We start from the raw sequence: 18,945 nt of genomic DNA on the forward strand, positions 1-18,945 counted from the left end.
TGCATAGCCCAGGCATTAAGCATTGGCAGGCAGTGAAGCGTATCTTTCGCTATTTGAGTGGTACTCGGCATCTTGGGTTGTTTTATCCCAAGGGGGGATCATTGCCGCCAGATTTACATGTTTTTTCAGATTCTGACTGGGCTGGTTGTTATGACACACGCGTGTCCACGAGTGGTTTTTGCTTCATGCTTGGAAGCTCATGCATATCATGGTTGAGCAAGAAGCAGCCTACTGTGGCCACTTCTAGTTGTGAAGCTGAGTACAGGGCAGCTTTCACAGCTACGGTTGAGTGTGTGTGGCTCAGACGCCTTATGGCTGATTTGGGTGTTGGGCAGCCATCTGCCACCACCATCTTCACTGACAGTCAGAGCGCATTGGCAGTTGCGCGGAACCCAGTGTTCCATGCTCGTACGAAGCACATTGAGGTGCACTACCATTATGTCAGGGAGAGACTCTCTGCAGGAGAGATCAGTTTGGCTTATGTGCCAACACAGGATAACCTTGCAGACCTTTTCACAAAGGCTCTGCCTCGTGAAAAGTTCGAAGCTTTTCGCAAAGCTTTGGGCTTACTCCCTTTTGTGGATTCGTCCACATAGCTAGACACTTCCCTATACATGAGTGCTAGCTCTTGTTCACCGCATCACTCCAGGGGGGATTTGTTACCATATTATAGTAGTGATGTGTGTGAACACACTTAGGACCGCCGGGGCACTTTTTCCCTCACTAGGAGGTTTTTTCCCCCGTGCATTGTATATACGCCCATTATCTTTTAGGGTTGGTTATCTTTCATTTTTGGCACTCATAATACACTACAGTGTTGTGCTCAAGCTTCCTCATCTTCTTGAAGTTGTGTGTGCATTCCTGCAACCCTAATTCCAACAGAGATGGGCCGTGAGAAGCAAAGAAATGTTTGTTACATCTGCCACCCATCTGTGTCCAAAAGGATTCCTGGGCATGAAAACGATACTCCGCGCGCTGCTCAAGAGAGTGATGAAGTTTTGCTCTAATAGTACATAAAGAATCTGCAACCCATTGAGCATGAGAATGTTTCTCGTGCTCTTTCTTCAAGGCAACCAATCTACGTCTAATAGCCCTTTCTAAGTCCAAGGCCTCTTGCCTCTTAAACAGGGCACATGTGTGATAAAAGTCACTAATATCATAGAGAGCACAAGCCACGCTTTGAGAGGCCTGTAAGAAGTCATGAGATCTCCAAATATCAAGCATACGACGCGATAGTTCTGCATCTGAAAACAAATGATCAGGGATGCGTACATGGGGTGCTGATCCATGGCAATTCGGATCTCTAATACATAAAACCACTGGGCAATGATCCGATTTGGAGGTGCCTGTAGCAATCAAAGTAAGTCCACCTCTGTCAAGCACCCAATCATCCACATAAAATCTGTCTAACCGTGCATAGATACATCCTACATCTCTTCTCCTATTAGACCATGAATAAAGAAGAGTGGATGGACTCCTCAAAATGTCATCCTCATGCCAACAATCTCTACCATGAATGGAGAGTATAAACCTCTCCCAAGACGCTCTTTCAAGAGGATGCACCAGGCCCTCATGTCCACCTCTTTTATCCGTTGGCATCTCAACCGTGTTAAAATCCCCACCAATAACCCAATGGTCGGCAAGAGGCATCAATGTAGTGAGAGATTTCCAAAAGGCAATCCTCTCACCTCTATGGTTAGGAGCATAGAGGTTGAGAATACCAATGCATGTAGTACCCTGCATAAGAAGGATCCACTACGCTCTCGCAGGCAAAATGACACCATGTCCAATGATGCAAGGCAAGATCAAAGCTCAAACAGAGATACTTGGTACCAACAGCCGGTGACCAAAAGGTGTGTCCCGAGAGAAGCTTGCCTGATCTCCCACACTGACTAGCATCCAGTTTATGCTCTTGCAAGAGCAATATATCCATAGGTCCACCTGTGACTGCACAATGAAGCTGGGTTTTTACAATTTGTTTCCGTCGACGCGGAAAAAAACCCCCAAGACCCTGAATGTTCCAAGAGACAATCCTTATAAAGACTCAGAGTAGGAACAACCAGATCTCGTGGTCGACAAAGGAACCCCTTTAGAGGCGGAAGTACGTCTCGCATAGGTAAGGGAGGGAAAATCTGACGATGTAAACCTTACACCTCTCTCCCACTCCGGAGAAAAGCCAAGGCTAGTCCACAAAACTAGAGAGGTACCATGACGATGCGAATGTGCAACATTATCCTCAAGGGTGCAATCATCTTGTAACTGTAATGCAGCATCCTCCTGTGAGGGATCCAGATCATGTGCCTGCAAGGCCTCATCCTCCAAAAAAGGATCAACATCTTGTGAGGGAAGAGCTGCATAGGGGTTAGGGTGCTCCACAGGGAGTGTGGGTGAAGGGGCAAGTACGTGGGTTCGCGGGTGCCTGCCATCCCTAACCACAACCCAACGCTGTGTGGTCTGTTGTGACAAAGGAGCAGTTGGAGTCTCGGCATTTGCAGAAGGCCCGTGATAGGCAGGACCACGCCGCCTCCTAGCATGGCCCCTCGATCTGGGACAATCTCTAGCAATGTGACCCTGTCGACGACAAATCCGACACTGGTCAGGTTTGCCTGCAATCTCCATCCTCTGGCGGAAATGAGATCCATCAGGTCTCTGAAGCATAACATGATCATCAGTAATCGATGGATCAGGAACAAGCACAAGGACCCGGGGTACACCATCAAGAGTGGCGGTAACGGCCGCAGAAGCTGAGGCGGGAGAGCTCGCGAGGCCAAAGGACGCCCCTATGGAAGCTAAAAGCTTCCAATAGGACCGAGGAAGAGCAAGGAACCGTAGTGAGACCGGGGTAAGGCGATGATCCTCCACCACTGGATCAAAGCCCACCTGGTACTGAAAGAAGAAAATCTTCCTAGGACCAAGAGGAAAGGGGCTGCTAGCCAAAGCCTGAGAAGTAGCTTTTGAAGAATGAAAGTCCACCTGGAAGAAGCCTTGACCAAGTAAACGAGTATCCTGAAAGTGCACAATCAGCTCCGAAGGGAGAGCTGCTAGAAGCCATTCACGGACCTGTGAACGAGAAGGGTGGGAACCATAAACTCTCGCAACAAGGGTAGTCTGGACCTCAAGGTCAATGTCGTGCCAAAGAGAGGTGAGCTCGTCTTGTGAAAAATTGATGATTCTCCCGGCCAGTGGGGGTGATGAGAGATTGGCTGCGGCAGAAAAAGCCATAAGACCAATCAAGAAAAGTGGGTGGCCGACTTGAATCCAGATAAAATAGCTGCTGGGAAAACGGGAGCAGAGGAAGGGGGGCAAAGGTGGGGGAGCAGCTGGGGAAGCAAGGGCAAAGGGGCAGGCGGGGGCAGCAGAGCGGTAGGCGGGGACTGAAGAAGGCAGGGGGCGGGCAGCAAAGGGGGAGGCGGGGCAGCAAAAGGGGGGCTGGTGGGGGCAGCAAAAGTGGGGCAAGCGAAGGCAGGCGGGGGGCAGCAGAGGGGCAGACGGGGGCAGACGGGGGCAGCTGAAGGGCAGGCGGGGACTGAAAGGGTAGCGAAGGGCAGAAGTTGGGCAGGCGATGGGGGGTGCGAAGGCAGCAGATGGGCATGCGAAGGCAGCAGAGGCAGGCGGGAGCAGCAAAGAAAGAGGCGGAGGCAACAGAGGGCAGGCAAGGGCAGCAGCGCAGGTTTACGTCACTTTAGCACGTCGTCATTTCAGCAGCGCAGCTCGCAGTATTCGCCATTTCACAGCTTTCCCTTCAGCACGTCGTCACTTCAGCAGCGCAGCTCCCTCGTCTGGAAGCTTTCGTTCATTCCTCCTGATCCTTAAGGCTTCTTTGTATACACTTTCTGCAACATTTGCATCATAGTAACATAAAAACGTGTTTCGTCCCCTATAGAACCCCTGCAAAATGTTCCTATCCGGAAATGTTTCAAAACAAAGCGAACTTCTTGGCCGAAATGTCGTTGATAATTTTTCCAAAGGTTTTTTTGGGCCCAAAACCAAAAAGGAAATTTGAATTTTGCCCAATTCACTTTCAATCACCAAAATCTTTCCCAGCTCCTCATTTAGCTCTTCAATTTTCACTACTTGCACTCAATTACTGATTTTTTTTGCAATGTCTCCACCACACGCCCAATTTCTGACTTTCCCCCAATTTTTGACAATTTCTATGTTATAGACTTATATTTACTCTTCGAAACTTCTCTGTTTCATCCAAAAGAAATGAAAAGAAACCCTTTGAAACAACCCAACCATGAAATAGAGGAAATGTTTCTTGTGACTATGATTTGCATGGCAGATGTTCTTAGTCAAGAGGATACGAGCTCCTCCATCTCGTTCCTCAAAAAAGGAACCTTTGGCATGCAAGGCATGTGTAGTAATGTCACATGCATGCAACATTAGGAAGCATTCTTAGTGCATGTAGAAACTTCAATTGGAAGGGATTAAGAGGAGACATAATACCTGATTGGGTCCTAAAGCATCCACTTCAGGGCCCATACCTTTGCTTGTACTACTTGCTTAAGCAAAATACAAAAATATTGCCAACGATTTGCTTGACCTTGTGGACTCTGCCCTCGTTGAGTTCCAGGTTGACAGGCAACATTGACTTGCTTACCCTGGCTGATTCCTTGCTTGGGCAAAGGGCAAGCTACTGGCATATATGTGGGACTTCCAAGCACGTGTGTCCTACAGACTCCCTTGCGTTGATCTCTATTGCTAAAGGACTCAATGGGCTGCTGCTCTTCAATAAACTTGAGATGGTGTAACGAGGAGGTGCTTGGTCCATAGTAATAGAAAACTCCATTTCTCGCTTCCGTTTCTGTTTCCCGTTTCCTAATCTCACTCAAGGAATTTTCCCACGCTTTTCTCCTACTAAATTTTTATTTTTCCCAATCATCCTTGTTCTCTCTTTTAAATTATGGTATATCCTATTTTTCTCCTCTATTTCTCTTTTTTCATCATTTCTATTTACATCTAGTATGTGATGTTAAAGATGTGTTGTTTCCTAGCTATTTATGTTTCCTAGTTTCAAGCCGTTTTCGTTGTGAAGACATCATCCATTTCCATTACCGTCATGCAACTATGGCTTGGCTGTGAGTGTCACCATTTGGCCACCCAACTTGTCCACCCGTGCTCTCTCATTATGTATATATATTGGACTGGCGACCATGGCAGTTGCATATGCCGGGGATTGATGCCACTCATGTGATACTGTGGATTTGGCTTTCCATTGGGACTTGTGCCTCTGTGTGTACATGCTTGGAAATGCCTGGAAGATGGGTATTCCATTGGGTCTAGTACTTCGTGTACTTGCTTGGAACACGTCTATTTTGGTGTAGTCTCATGAATGGGGATTGTCCATACCAATGGTGAATTGCATAGCATCTTTTTATTGGCATACATGATATGAGTACTGCCACATGTGAACATGGGCTAACTAAGGGCACTTTTTCTCTTTGCGTTTTCCCCTTGGAGATCTGGTGTGAAAGGACACCATGTACTTTAGTTGTATTATGATATTATGGAGTTGACCTACTAGCTTCACACATTCCAATGCAATCCTATTCTATGCATCTCACCATCATCTTGAGTGTACTGCTTCACTGTGTGTGTGAGTGTGCTGACATGCCAAACCCTAACTTTGCTGCTGGAGCTCCCCTCCAGGGCCAACAGCACTATCAGAGCTTCACTGGCGGCTTCCACTCACCCAAGTGACAGCCCAGCTCAACTGTCCGTTCGTCAGCGCGCACGTCAAGGCAACGACCTTTCGTCCGGCGCGACCAGTCAACGACCTTCCACCCGGCACAACCAATCTGCCCACCACCCTGGCAGGCACTTTCCGCCCACTCGCTGCCCATTTCGGCCTCCCATCGTGGCGGCACTAGTGTAGAGAGCAACACCTCCACCCGGCCTTGTGGCACCGCACGCAGCACAGTGGGCGGAGCTCCACCCACTTTGTGGCTCACGTGGCACGGGCCAGTTTTCCTCACTTTTTTGGGGCTTTCCATCCGCCCCTCTCGCTGTCCGTCAGCTCGTCCAATCACCATCTCCGTTACCGGCGGTCACCGATCCGGTAGCCTCGCCTTTGCCTCTGGGTTCTTGCATGCATGCCATCCATCGCCTTCACCTCCGGCGACCTACCTGCACACATCGTCCGTCATCCTCGCCTATTGGTCATTCTACTCCTAAGGCGGTCTTTGCGCTCTGTTAGCTAGCCGCACCAGAACCTCAATCGCTCCACTATCTCGCTTCAGCTCAGCACCTTCAAAGTTGCTACTTCTCTGTTGTGACACTCGGCTACCTGCCCCCCTTTCCAATAGGTACTTTGGATTTCTATTTTTGGGGTTTTTGAGAATTGCATGCTTCAGTGCATAATTATAGGTGCACACAGTAGTACAATGCAAGATCATGTGCAGGGTTTACTGAAAATTGGAAATTCATGCTTAATTGCATAATTCAAGGCAAACAGGACAATTCCATGCACACAAGTGCAGAATTTTTGCTAGAGAAATTAAAGCTGCAAGCTTTGCAAAAATTTGGAGGTTTTCAGAAGTTAGTGCTTAATTGCACAATTGTAGTTGCGCAGAACACACAGATTGGGGCTTTCGCATTTGTGTGCAATTGGCACATCATACAACTCACTAGTGCACAAAAATTTGGGGCGTTTTCATTCGACGGGCCTTGATTGGATGTTTATGCATTGATTGCGCAGAGATTTGCGCTGCTTGTGTTGTCAAGACACTCCAAACATTTATTGCAGCCTTGTATTAGAGGCAAAAAGATTCCTCAGGAACCTATGATTGCCTGGCATAGCACTCCGGTGCATTGGGTTTTTGCCTGCAATACTTTTTACAACATACTTGGTTGCAAGTGTTTGCATATGTCTCCCTGTGGAGTTTCATGGTCTGCCACCCTTGTTGTGGCCAAAGGTTTATGGGGTTATGTATCAGGTGAAGATGTACACCCTACACACATAGCACCTAACACACCTAGCCATGGTGCTCATCAAGCTGCAGTACCTGCTCCTCCCTCACAATAGCACAAAAGATAGGATACTCGTGATGGATGTATTGGAGACCATGTATCACGCTAAGATTGAGGCCAGAATTGCATTTCTTAAAAGTGAGTTGGAAAATGTGTCCATGGAAGATGGGGACAGCATGGCTGATCATCTTACGAAGATCCAAGATCGTCAGGAGAAGTTGCTTAACATTGATGAGTTCATTCCTCAAAAGGAGTTGGTCTCCAGGACACTATCATCACTACCAAAAACTTACCTGAATTTCCACACATCGCTCACTCTATCTATATAGGGAAACCTAGAACCAATCTTACTTGGAGAGCTCGTTGGTTTGTTGCTACAAGAGTAGAACCGGAAGAACAAATCTTCCATCATGTGTGGCAGTGATGGGGCTTCTGTTGCCCAAGGATAATTTGGGACAGCCTTCACAAAAGGCTAAAATTGATGCAGGCAAGCCCAAGAAAAAGAGCAAGTGTCCCTATTGCAAAAAGCCGGGTCACTATTTAAATGAGTGCAGAAAGCACCGTACAAAGGAGAAGAAAAAGGAAAGCGGCATGTAGATTCTTCTCCATCATCTGTAGTGAAAGATGATGCGTCAATAAATCTTGTGCAAGACGAGTGGACTTTTCTTACTTACACTTATAATGCATCATTAGAGCATATGTTTCTCGCTGTCAATGAAAGACACAAGGCATGGTACTTTGACAGTGGTGCTTCTAAACACATTACCTCACAAGGGAATATGTTTAAGAAGCTTATGGCTGCCCCTGAAGGCAAACGGGTAACATGTGCAAGCAATTCTTCTTATTCAGTTCAGGGTGTTGGTGAGGTGATCAACAACAGATGGTACAGACTTACGTCTTCCAGAATCCAAATGTATTGTATGTGCCTGGGATTAAGAAGAACTTGTTGTCTGTCTCCTCTTTTGCTAAAAGAGGATATGCAGTGAACTTTGAGGATGACAAGTGCACAATCAAAGACCGTGAAGGTGGCTATACATTAGTCACATCGAGCACGTTGTACCATGGGTTATATTAGCTTGTAGATCTTCTGATCTGATCTAACTCTCGACCTTCAACCTCACCTTGGCTGTAGAACTCCTCTCGGTTGTCCTGGCCCTTGGAATACTTCAACCCCTTGTGAATTATGAGATGAACAAATGAATCTCTAACTTATGCTTTTATAGTCACATATTATGCTGGTCGGCTCGCTGAAAACACGGGTCAGCTCGCTGAAAACACGGGTCGGCCTGTTTATATTCTTTGCAACCTACAAAAATGCCTTTTAATAGGCACCTTTCACACCTGTCCACTAGCCGCCCCTGTTGTGTGCTCTGGCTGCCTCTGCTAGGCTGTCTAGCCTATGTGCATGTTGGCCCTTGCTGGGCTGGCTGCGATGGACTAGCCCACATTCTGGCCAAGCCATGAGGCTGGCCGACTGGGCTGCCTAGGCCAAAGGTGCTGGCCACCTTGCTATCTAGGTCCCCCTAGGGCTGGCCGACAGCATGCCCTAGCCATGCTAGCTGTTGGGAAATGGCCATGGACCTCCATGGCCCCTCGGTTGGCCCACAAGGGACACTCCCTTGATAGGCAAGGGTTACAACCCTTTGTTGGGGTAGCCCAAAGAGCTGCCCCATTCTTCTACATGCAACTACATGTTCTAAAAAACCCAGATGCCTGGTATTTGGCTTCAAGCTAAACATCCGGACCACCTGACATCATTCCAAAAAGTGACTCACAGTACGGACTAGCACTGCTTCATGTGCAGGACAATGCACACCTAACCAAGACCATGTATGGCACTTGTACACCTGACCATGGACGCTTAGAGTGGAACCCTAGCTAACTCATCCCAGACTAGGGCTCACATGGGACTAGTTTCCACTCTAGGTCCTACACCTACTGTACAGCTATATCCACGTGGCATCCAAGTGCAGGATGCATGTGATAATTAAAGACCTGTTCTTTCTTTCTACAACACCATTCTGTTGTGGTGTGTATGGCATAGTGCATTGATGCTTGATGCCTTTTTCGACCAAGTATGCTTTAAAAGCATCTGACATTTACACCCCCCCCCCCCCCTCGATCTGTAAGTACAATGTAGGTAGGGTCTGCACTTTGCAACCTGTCTCATTTTTAGCCCTTGAACAACACATGAACACCTCAGATTTTCCTTTAAGAGGTACACCACCATAGTCAAAACGTGGCGTTTTAGCCTTCCCAACGGCGTTCTAACGTTTCAGCATCCCAAGGCGCGTCGAAAATGGCGTTTTGACATTTATTTCCCACCTTGCCTGCAAACGAGTACACACACCGTTTTCTAGTTTGAAACGTTTTCTTTTTTTTTTGGTTAAAAAACGGGAGGCTTTTAAAGAAATACTCATCGCACAACCTTTGGCAACACTTAAATTATCATTTTTTGGCAGGCCTTTAAGTGGCTTTCTTTAACATGCTTTGTTCTCTCTTTTTTTTTTTAGACCTTTCAGAGCTGGACCTTACGGGTATATATCGATGGCTATTTATTTAAAAATTATCGATGCAGGCTAACTAACGTGGCCATATTTAAACCCTTTGATTTTTTAAATTTGTAATTTGTGTGAACATGGATGACATAGAAAAAGGTGTGCACATGTTAAGGCTCCAGATTCTTTTTCCGAAAAAGGGAGATAGGTGGATAATCAGGTGCACATGTTAAGGCTCCAAAGTCCAGTCTATGCCTTTTCTTGGCTGCTTGCAGCACCCACTAGTGGAGCCAAACTGATCAGAATAAAATAAAATAGCAAGCAACCATTTCTTGCAAAACAAAAAACCTTCTTCTCTTCATTCTTCAAGTTACCTACAAAACAAATTCTCTTGCATAACAATCTAGCTCACCTGAACTCCTCTACCTTGCCATTTTACCATATCCCTCACACAATGCTTGCTTCCATGCCGCCTTTGCTTCTTTGATGCCTGCAATGTGATAAATCACTTCATCACCAAGATTTTGAGCAATTATACCCAAGGCCTTGTGATTGTTTTGAGGATTCGTTAATGTAGAGGTTGCTTCTTCTTCACTGTCAATGAGCTCCAAAGACCCTTCCACATAAGCATGTACATGGTCTTCATTTGCCATGTATAAAACCCATCACCATTGAATTTATTAATCTCTTGTTCCATGTTTGAGGGGTCTTACTGAGTACTACTCAGCAGTGTGTACCTCTTGATTACAAGTTGGGCATGTGCAGCAATACAAGCAAGATTAACGAAAAAGTTGGTGCAATACAAATAAGAAATTTTCACTTCCCACTTTTGATTTTTGATTCCGGAGCTCTTGAGAGAAGCCTCAATGCAATATGAGTGCTTTTGGTGTCAATTCAAGGTTAATGCAAGCTTTGCAAAAACTTGAAAATGTTGAAAACCTCAACAGAAAAATTGGACAGTTTTGACATGTCTACATTGCAGAGAAGATCTAAGAAGATGCAACCGTTGGATCGACTTCATGTAAGAATGAAAGTTGTTTGTTACCTCATGATCTACACTTTCACCGTTGGGATTTTCAAAATCATCTCTCAGATGCTACTGGGGTGCACTTTACTAAAGTCTAAATTTCAGGCAGTTTGCAGCAACTGCAACTCCAACTCACTCAATGGACCAAATGATATGAGATTTGGGCTGTGGGTAGCTCATAACATTGCTAAACTTAACCTAAGGAAATTAGCACAATTGTGAGTAGAGAGAAAGAATAAATCAAAAAATGTGGATAGCAACCCGCCGGTTTGCAACACGAAAATCGGGAGATAGAGGATAAAATTGGCCAAACCCTTGGTGTGTAGCTTGGCAATAGGTTGAGGAATGTGTGGCTAAGAGGGTTTAGGCAATGGTGCAAGGGATTGAGAGAATAGAGCACGTGAAATTTGGGCCACAAGTGGGAGAAATAGATAAGATGTGATTAGTGATATGATTAGTGCTAATTGAGCTGTGGGAAGACTAATGAGAAGAGGGAAGATAGGTAGGACAGCTATGGGGAGGCTCTGATACCATGTTGAGATTTTGGGAGACCCAAGCTCTCCATGGCAATGATGCTAATCCCACACTAATCACCTATTAATCACACATGATTAAGATGACCCAAGGTGAATGGTGTCTAATTATACACATGATGATCTGTATGTGCAATAGACTCAAATCAATTAGGTTCCAAGATAGATTAGCTTGGACTCATAGAGAGACTTGAGATGTGCAAAGTGCATGAGATGATTCATTGCTTGAAAAATGACCCCTTTTATAGGGTGGAGGTACAAATCTCATGGGACTTCCCTTGCATATGGGATAAATGTCTACTTGCCATATGGCATTTCTCACTCCATACCTCTTGTCTAGTGCACTTTGGCACCACAATTCTCAACATAACTTATGTACCGCATTGTTTGCAGCCAGGTACTCATTCTTAGCGATTGCCCATGGCTAAATATTTATAACTTTATGTTTTCATTCTCTCTAAACTTTGTTACTCTTGGATTTTCTTATAAAGGGTCCAGGATCTGAAAGGCATATGGAACCAGCGTTGGGATTGGTTTTACAAGCCCATCCATGCCGTTGCCCATATCCTTCATCCTCTATGGAGGAGTGAGGAGCAGTATGTGAACAGAGAATTAGACGATGGATGGACAACCTACATGAGCAAGCTTGTGGGAGATGACGATGATCTGCTCTTGAAGCTGGAGGATGAACATCTTCTATTCCGCAATCGAAGCGGTGTTTTTGGCTCGTGCACTGCAGAGAGAGAGGAGCCTCAGTTGCAGCCAGTTTCTTGGTGGGAGAAATACGGCTTTGAGGCACCTCACTTGGTAAGACTCGGGACTCAAGATTTAGCCCCAATAGTTTGTTATTAGAAATTTAGAGCATTTTCCTATAATATGAGCAAAAGGACTATCCCAAAGAGTCCCGCTAACTCAACCCAAACAAGATAGACATCACAAAGTGCAATGAGCTACCCGATATTCTACAAGAAGAGAGGGATATATACACCATGCTCTATGAGGAAATCACTGCTCCATCTCACGGCACACGATCTCAAGTAGGAGCTTCAGCTAGTGCCAGTACTTTGCATGCATCTCCACCTGATGAGGATGCATTTCAAGAGTCTTCTAGGAGTGGCACTAGTAATGAGGATGAGGCTGATGATATTGATGATATAGATGAGGATATGGATCTAGCTGAGGGTCAGGACGATGATGAGTCTTGACTCTTGAGTCTTCTGTTGTAGGAATCAAGACTCAGGATTTAGGATTTCATTTACAGTTTTACTTGTGTTATTTACATTTATCTTTACTCTAGTCTCTTAATGAATCATGTGAGTCTATGACATGGTTCATCATTGATGACTCCAGAGTGCAGGGATTTCATTTACATGATTCATATGTAATCTTGTTTGAGTCATTATTCATCAATGCTTCCACTTAGTGCTATAATCATTGTTGTATGTTGAATGTTCATTTATGCAGCATGCTTTTGTATACAATGATGAATCATGATCAATCTGTGTTTGCTATGTATCATGTATGAGTCATGACATGAGTCATATTCTGTATATGTATAAATTTCCACATTTATTTTTTAGTCCAAACGAAACCTGTTTCTTACATTTTACGAAACTCGTACAAAACCTATGAAACCCGTTTCATACCTCCCGTTTCAGAAACACCTAGCAACTATGTCCTTGAGTGGTACTAATAGAAAGTATCTTGCTGACGTGGCCTTGGGATCCGTCCCCAACTTATATGTATGCCGTTTTCTTTCCGTTTGGCACCTAGCTGTTTTCTTTCCGTTGGTACATTTTGACAACTATGGGGTACACCCAAGCAAATCTAGCCGTTTTCTCGCCGTTGGTACATTTTGACAACTATGGGGTACACCCAAGCAAATCTGGAGTAGTCATCAATGAAAGTCACAAAGTAAAGATGCTTTCCAAGTGATGGTATCCTCATGGGACCACACATCACTGTGTACGAGCTGTAATTTCCGGACAACCCTTCCTAAACCATCCTTTGGGAAAGCATTACGATGCATTTTACCAAGAATACATCCCTCGCATATATGTCTCGGAGGTAGCTCAACATGTGGCATATCCTATACCATTTTATGCCTCTGCAAAAACATCAGACTGCCATAATTTACATGCCCAAATCTGGCATGTCATAACTCTGCCTCTTTCATAGCAGAAGTGGTGGTAGAAACCATACATACATCCTATGCTCTTTTCTTAAATGAGCCCAGCTGATAAAAGCCTTGGTATAATGTCCCAGAAGTGACTATCGCATAGTCCTTCGCTCTCTCTTATTGTGCACTTGTCATCCTCAAAGTGGACTGCATAGCCTCTTTTAGCAAAAGAGGAGACTGATAGCAAATTCTTCTTTACGCCTAGTACATAGAGTACATCTGTAATGCATATATCTGAACCATCTATGGATGTGAATATGATCTCACCAATCCCTTTGGCAGCCTTCAAAGACATAAACAAATCCCTCATAGAGGTTATATGTCTCAAGGCTCCACTGTCAAAATACCAAATGACCTGTTTCTCATTCACATTGAGAGACGCATCCTCCTGTGATGCATCATTAACTGTAAACCAAAACAGCCCAATCTTCCTGCACAAAATTAGCTGAATCATCAACTTTGCTTGCAGGAGCATTAGAAGAGTCCCCTCCCAAACCAGATTCTTTCTTCTGCTCTTTGGCCCATCTCTTCTTGCACTCACTAATGTAATGCCCTAGCTTTTTGCAATAATGACACTTGCCCTTCTTCTTAGGCTGATCTACATCACTTTTTCCTTTGTTTTATGGCTGTCCAGAATCAGCCTTAGACTAATGATAACCACCTTTTGCCATGAGTTGCAAAGGCCTGATCACTACCACGAACCATGGAAGAGTTATTCTTCCTAGTTTTCTCTTCTTGCAGAAGCAAACTCACCAACTCCTCGGACTTTAAAGGTTCTAGATTAGTCCTCATAGACAACATAAGAGAAGTCTAGAAAGTCAAATAAGATTCTAGCAATAACTGCAAAGTCCTAGATATGAGTTCCTTCTTAGGAATGACCTCATCAATATTGAGCTGTTGCTCTTGAAGATCCTGGATCTTCATAAGATGATCAGCCATACTGACACCATCACTAGTTGCTGCCATCAAGTTTGTCCTCTTGTGACAAAACCCCAAAACACATCCGATGCATTCTGAGCCATAGATCCTGCAAAAACGAATCCTATCCCACACTTCTGCTGAACACACTGCAGACAGTGCCCACTGAATGCACCCAAAGGCTGCGTGGTGGCTCATTGTAGCGAGTACCTGCAAGTATATGAAAAAAAGACAGTGTGTAGGGTGTAAATAATGTACTTGCGAGTATCTGCAGGAGCAAGAAATCGGTCTGCACAAACTTGTCTTCTGCTGCAAAGGTCTGGACACCACCTGTGCGAGCCTGTCTCGGCGGTGATGGGCTGGAAGGGGCGGCAGTTCTGCTCTTCCCACTAGTGCCGCCAGCTAGGAGGGGTGGATGTGGACTGAGCCACCGACTAGGAGAGGCAACGGAAATCCTCTCCTAGTCGGGCGGGGCTGTGGCTTGGAAGGGCTTGCCTGGAGAACCCCAAATCAGGCTGGTCAGAGGGATTTTTTGGCGCTCAAGTTTTCGCAATCACCACCGAGGCAGCGAGCTGCCCACAGCAGTAGCAGCGGCGTGCAACCCAGATGCTCTCGCACAGTCTCCACACTCGTGTTGGCATCGGACGACTCAGCTCCAAATGCTGCAGGCAGGGAACCCAAACCACAGCTCTGATACCAAATGTTGGAAACGAGGGCAATGGAAACCAGCAGGCAGCAACCTCACTCATGCAAGGAGTACATAGAGGCAGAAATGGAGCAACAAGACGTTCTGTTGTAGTATGCACGTAGTCCCATCATAATCATTAACAGGAAAGTACAACAAACCCTAGACGATAAGTGGGTGTCCTTTCACACCAGATGTCCAGGGGGGAGGGATAAAAAGTGCCCCTGGTAAGCCCCTGTTCACATGTAGCACTACAAATAGCATAAAATGCTTTCAAGAACTAACGCTAATCAAGAAGTTTCATACCAAAACCCTGGAAAGCCACAGAGGGTTCTACATTTATGAACCATTGAGCTGCATACACAATTTCGCTTTCCTTTTCTCAGCTAGACATAGAGAGTCTGTAAGGGCTTCAATTCAAGTACAACTCACCTTACTCTTCACTATGCAATTTCGATTTCCCTTTTCTCCGCTAGACATATAGAGTCTGTATAGGCTTCAATTTAAGTACAACGCACCTTACTCTTCACTACCTTTACTCGTACTCGAAGGCCAACATCTTCATCACCTTTGGCCTGAAATCTTCCAAAACCTTCATTAGTACCACTTCTGAGAGACTCCAATTATGTGAAAGAACCCCTTTATGAGAAAAAACCACAGCCATACGGATTTGACTTTGCCAGTTGAGCGGATTTCAAGTCGCAGGGAGGCAAAGAACTTAAGCGCCAGACCTCCACTAGTGACTTCTGGGTTCCCGTACATCACTGCCACCTATAAAGAGCAAGAATGTGTTAACTCATAACATGCTACCACTGCATTAGACATTATTAAGAAAAAGGTTGAATGTACACCTTATACCGAATTTGATTAATGAAGAGAAGAGTGCAGCCTGCTTTTGCAGCATTTGCTGCCATCTTTCTTAAAGCCTGGCTCATGAGACGAGCTTGCAAGCCAATCTGTTGCATACCAATCTCCCCCTACAAAGAAGAAAGAAGCTGCATGGGTAAGCTACCTTCAAGCTAATCATTCCTTGATAAAAACCACTCAAAAGATAAATTATACCTCTATTTCAGCTCTTGGAGTCAAAGCAGAGACTGAATCGATACATATTATATCTACTGCACCTGACCTGCACAGCCGATCAGCAGCTGAAGAACAACCAGAGTTAGGCAGTTTACAGCAACGAAAGTCCGTGCATTTGCTATTAAGAGAGACAAAAATAGCACCAAACCATTCAAGCCAAGATACACGACTACATAAAACTCTTCACTACGAATAATGACTGGCCCTGTCCATGGGATGAGGGCAGTTGGAAGGGCAAGCCATCCATGAGGAGAAGCCATGATGGCCCACCTTGACGATTCTGTATCCGAATCTAGGTGCATGATGAGCAGGCAATGACACGAAAATAAAAGTTGAGACAAAGGTGGGCCTACTCTCTAAAGCCATCTCCCCATTATCAGGTTGGCAGACAATGAGGTTTTCCACATCCACTCCCACATTCTTAGAATATACTGGATCAAAAGCATGCTCTGCATCCACCAACACTGCATTTCCACCCATTTTCTGTTCCAAGCCCAACATCATGGTTAGTGGCAACAGGCAATGCTACTTCAGAGAACCATATCTATAAACAAATGCCTCAAATTCTTGGGTCACTCATCCAAAAAAAAAAAGATCATAACATTGGACCTAGCAAACAACTACAAAAGACATCCTAAACAAAGCCAAAGCTTTTATACCATGAGTAAACAAGAACCGCAGTGTGCACAGCACAACACCACAGTGGACTTAAGATGATAAGCAAACCTGAATTTGTGCAATAGCATGCAGTGCCAATGTGGTCTTCCCACTACTCTCCGGACCAAAGACCTACAGATAAGATCAACCAAACAAAAAGCAAGGGTCAATACTCGACATATTTTCGTGATAAAGTGCAGCAACACACAACAAGATAGCTCAAAGCCAAAGCTCTGATACCATGTTAGAAAAACGCACAGCAGTGGGAAAGAAGACGAGAGACAGAATCACTTGATTACATGAATACACACTTGCACGAGAGAGAAAGAAAGAAAGAAAGAAAGAAAGTTATATTAACGTCCACGGGAGGCCGAATCCGACCTATGGGACAGATCAGGTACATCCATTTACATTCCACTCTGGGTATCGATGCCAAAGAGGCATAAAACTGAAAAAAAAATAACTCAAAATGAACTCTTAAGACTCTTAAGAGTTTAAGTTACAATGGGTTCTATTGCATCTAGTTCGAAATTGAGAGAGAGAGAGAGAGAGAGAGAGAGAGAGAGAGAGAGAGAGAAATGAAATGAAATGAAATGATATATTAATGTCTCTAAGAGGCCATAATGGCCTATGAGACCAAAACTGAGAGTACATCTGAAGTTGGTGTCTCATCAAAGAGAACAAGACTAAAAAGTACAATAAACTGATTGTCCTACAATTACAAGAACAGAACTACAAGACTCCGGACGGTAGCTCGCTGAAGCTCCCGCCTCCACCCTGCACTGCGCGCCCTTCGCCTTCCCTCCACCCCCCGCCTGCCATCGCCCCCTTCTTCTCGCCGTTGCGCCCCCTCCTTCCTCGCTGCTGCGCCTCCCCCTCCTCGCCATCTCGTACCCCCCTCCTAGCCTCTTCGTCTGTTCGCCCCCCCCCCCCCCCCCCCCCCCCCTCTTCGCCTATTCGCCCCCCCTCCCTTTGTCGCCTGTTCGCCCCCCTCCTCTTCGCCTGTTCCCGCCCGCCTCCCTTCAGCAGCGCCCCGCCTCCCCTCCTTTTCGCGTTGTTGTCGTCCCCCCCTCTGGGCTTCTCCTTCGTTTTCGCCCCCTCCCTCCTCTTTCGTGCTGTTTTCAACCCCCAGGGGGTTTTGTTTTTCTTCATTTTCATCCGGTCTTCCGCCTCTTTGTGTGCAGCCCGTTTCTTGCAGGTTTTCCGCTTTCGCCTCGCCTTCGCCTGAGCTTCAGACTCTGATGGAGACTCCTCCCGCCTCGCCTCAGAGGGACTCATCCGCAGCCCCCTCGCCCGCCCCCGAGGACATCCCCATCAGGCTTTCTCTTTCGCCGGAAGAGGAAGCGAGCCTCTCCGCAGAGGTGGAACGCCTCCAGGCTCATTCCACCATCTGCCGTATAGTCGGCACTCCCCCCAGCAGAGGGGAGATCAGGGATCTTCTTCAGGCTCGCCTTCTTGCAGATGTGGGCAAGATCCTGGATGTACAGCTCCTAGGCCGGGGCCATTATCAGATCGAGTTCGAGGCCGCCCAGAGCGTTGCCAAGGTCCTTGCCATCAGTCCTCTGGACATCAGGGGTGCTCGGGCTTTCTTCAGACCTTGGCAGCATGGATTTGACCCAGCAGCGGCGGAGCAGGGAGAGCGCCTCTTCCATATTACAGTTTGTTTCCCTGGTCTCCACCGGGAGTATCTTCCGCTCCTCTCCAGGCTCGGAGCATTGGTGGGCTCGATACTAGAGACGGGCCCCTCAGCAGCTTCAGTGGTGGCCAGAGCAGCTGGGCTACCTTCGGTCAGAGTGTTGGTGTCTGACATCTCCTCCCTTCCTAAGGTCATTCAGCTAGCTAGGATAGGGGGGGGTGGATAGATCAGAGAGTGGAGTTCTCGGGGCTCCCGAACCAGTGCTTCATTTGTAGGCAGGTCGGTCATCTGGCCAAGGCCTGCCCTCGCAGGAGACCTCGACCCTCACCACAGCAGAGCAGGCTACTGATGGCCCGCCCACAGATTCGGCTCGGCAGGCTGCCTCAGGGACACCTGCTCAGGCCACAGAGACCTCGGAGTGGCAGCCTGGACAGGGGCGCCGCCGAGGGAGACAGCCACAGCAGCACGCCCAGAGACCGCTGCAGCAGCAGCCACAGTCTCAGCCTCACTGGGTTCCCGTGAGGAACAACTTTGCTCCCTTTCAGGAGGAGACCCCTGCAGCGACCGAGGACTAGGAGATGCCAGCTCCCCCTCCTTCACCCCCCCCACCCCCGTCCCCCCCCACCGCCTCACTTCCACCATCGCCTCCTCCCGCCCCCGCTCCGGTTTCGGCAGCGGCTCCCTCTCCACCTCCCTCGCCTCCCCCTCCTCCCCCTCCGCCCGCCTCACCTTCCCAGGAGACCCTAGCAGTTCCCTG

The 18,945-nt window shown here is 46.6% G+C and overlaps 1 protein-coding gene across 2 annotated transcripts in view; it reads right to left on the reverse strand.

The window, feature by feature from the left end:
* The window catches only part of RECA1 (recA DNA recombination family protein), a 109,295-nt gene that overhangs the window by 10,988 nt on the left and 79,362 nt on the right, over positions 1–18,945 (reverse strand). For both annotated transcript variants that reach the window (XM_086822379.1, XM_086822378.1), the window contains 6 exons: positions 16,622–16,684; positions 16,249–16,378; positions 15,875–15,960; positions 15,664–15,789; positions 15,479–15,583; positions 15,331–15,387 (listed from right to left, as the gene is read on the reverse strand). In XM_086822379.1, coding sequence (XP_086678505.1) covers positions 15,331–15,387; positions 15,479–15,583; positions 15,664–15,789; positions 15,875–15,960; positions 16,249–16,378; positions 16,622–16,684 — 567 coding nt within the window. The remainder of the gene's footprint in view (positions 1–15,330; positions 15,388–15,478; positions 15,584–15,663; positions 15,790–15,874; positions 15,961–16,248; positions 16,379–16,621; positions 16,685–18,945) is intronic.

This window comes from Cibotium barometz, chromosome 28, assembly GCF_041138505.1.
Source record: "Cibotium barometz isolate CiBa-2024 chromosome 28, ASM4113850v1, whole genome shotgun sequence".
Lineage (NCBI taxonomy): Eukaryota > Viridiplantae > Streptophyta > Polypodiopsida > Cyatheales > Cibotiaceae > Cibotium > Cibotium barometz.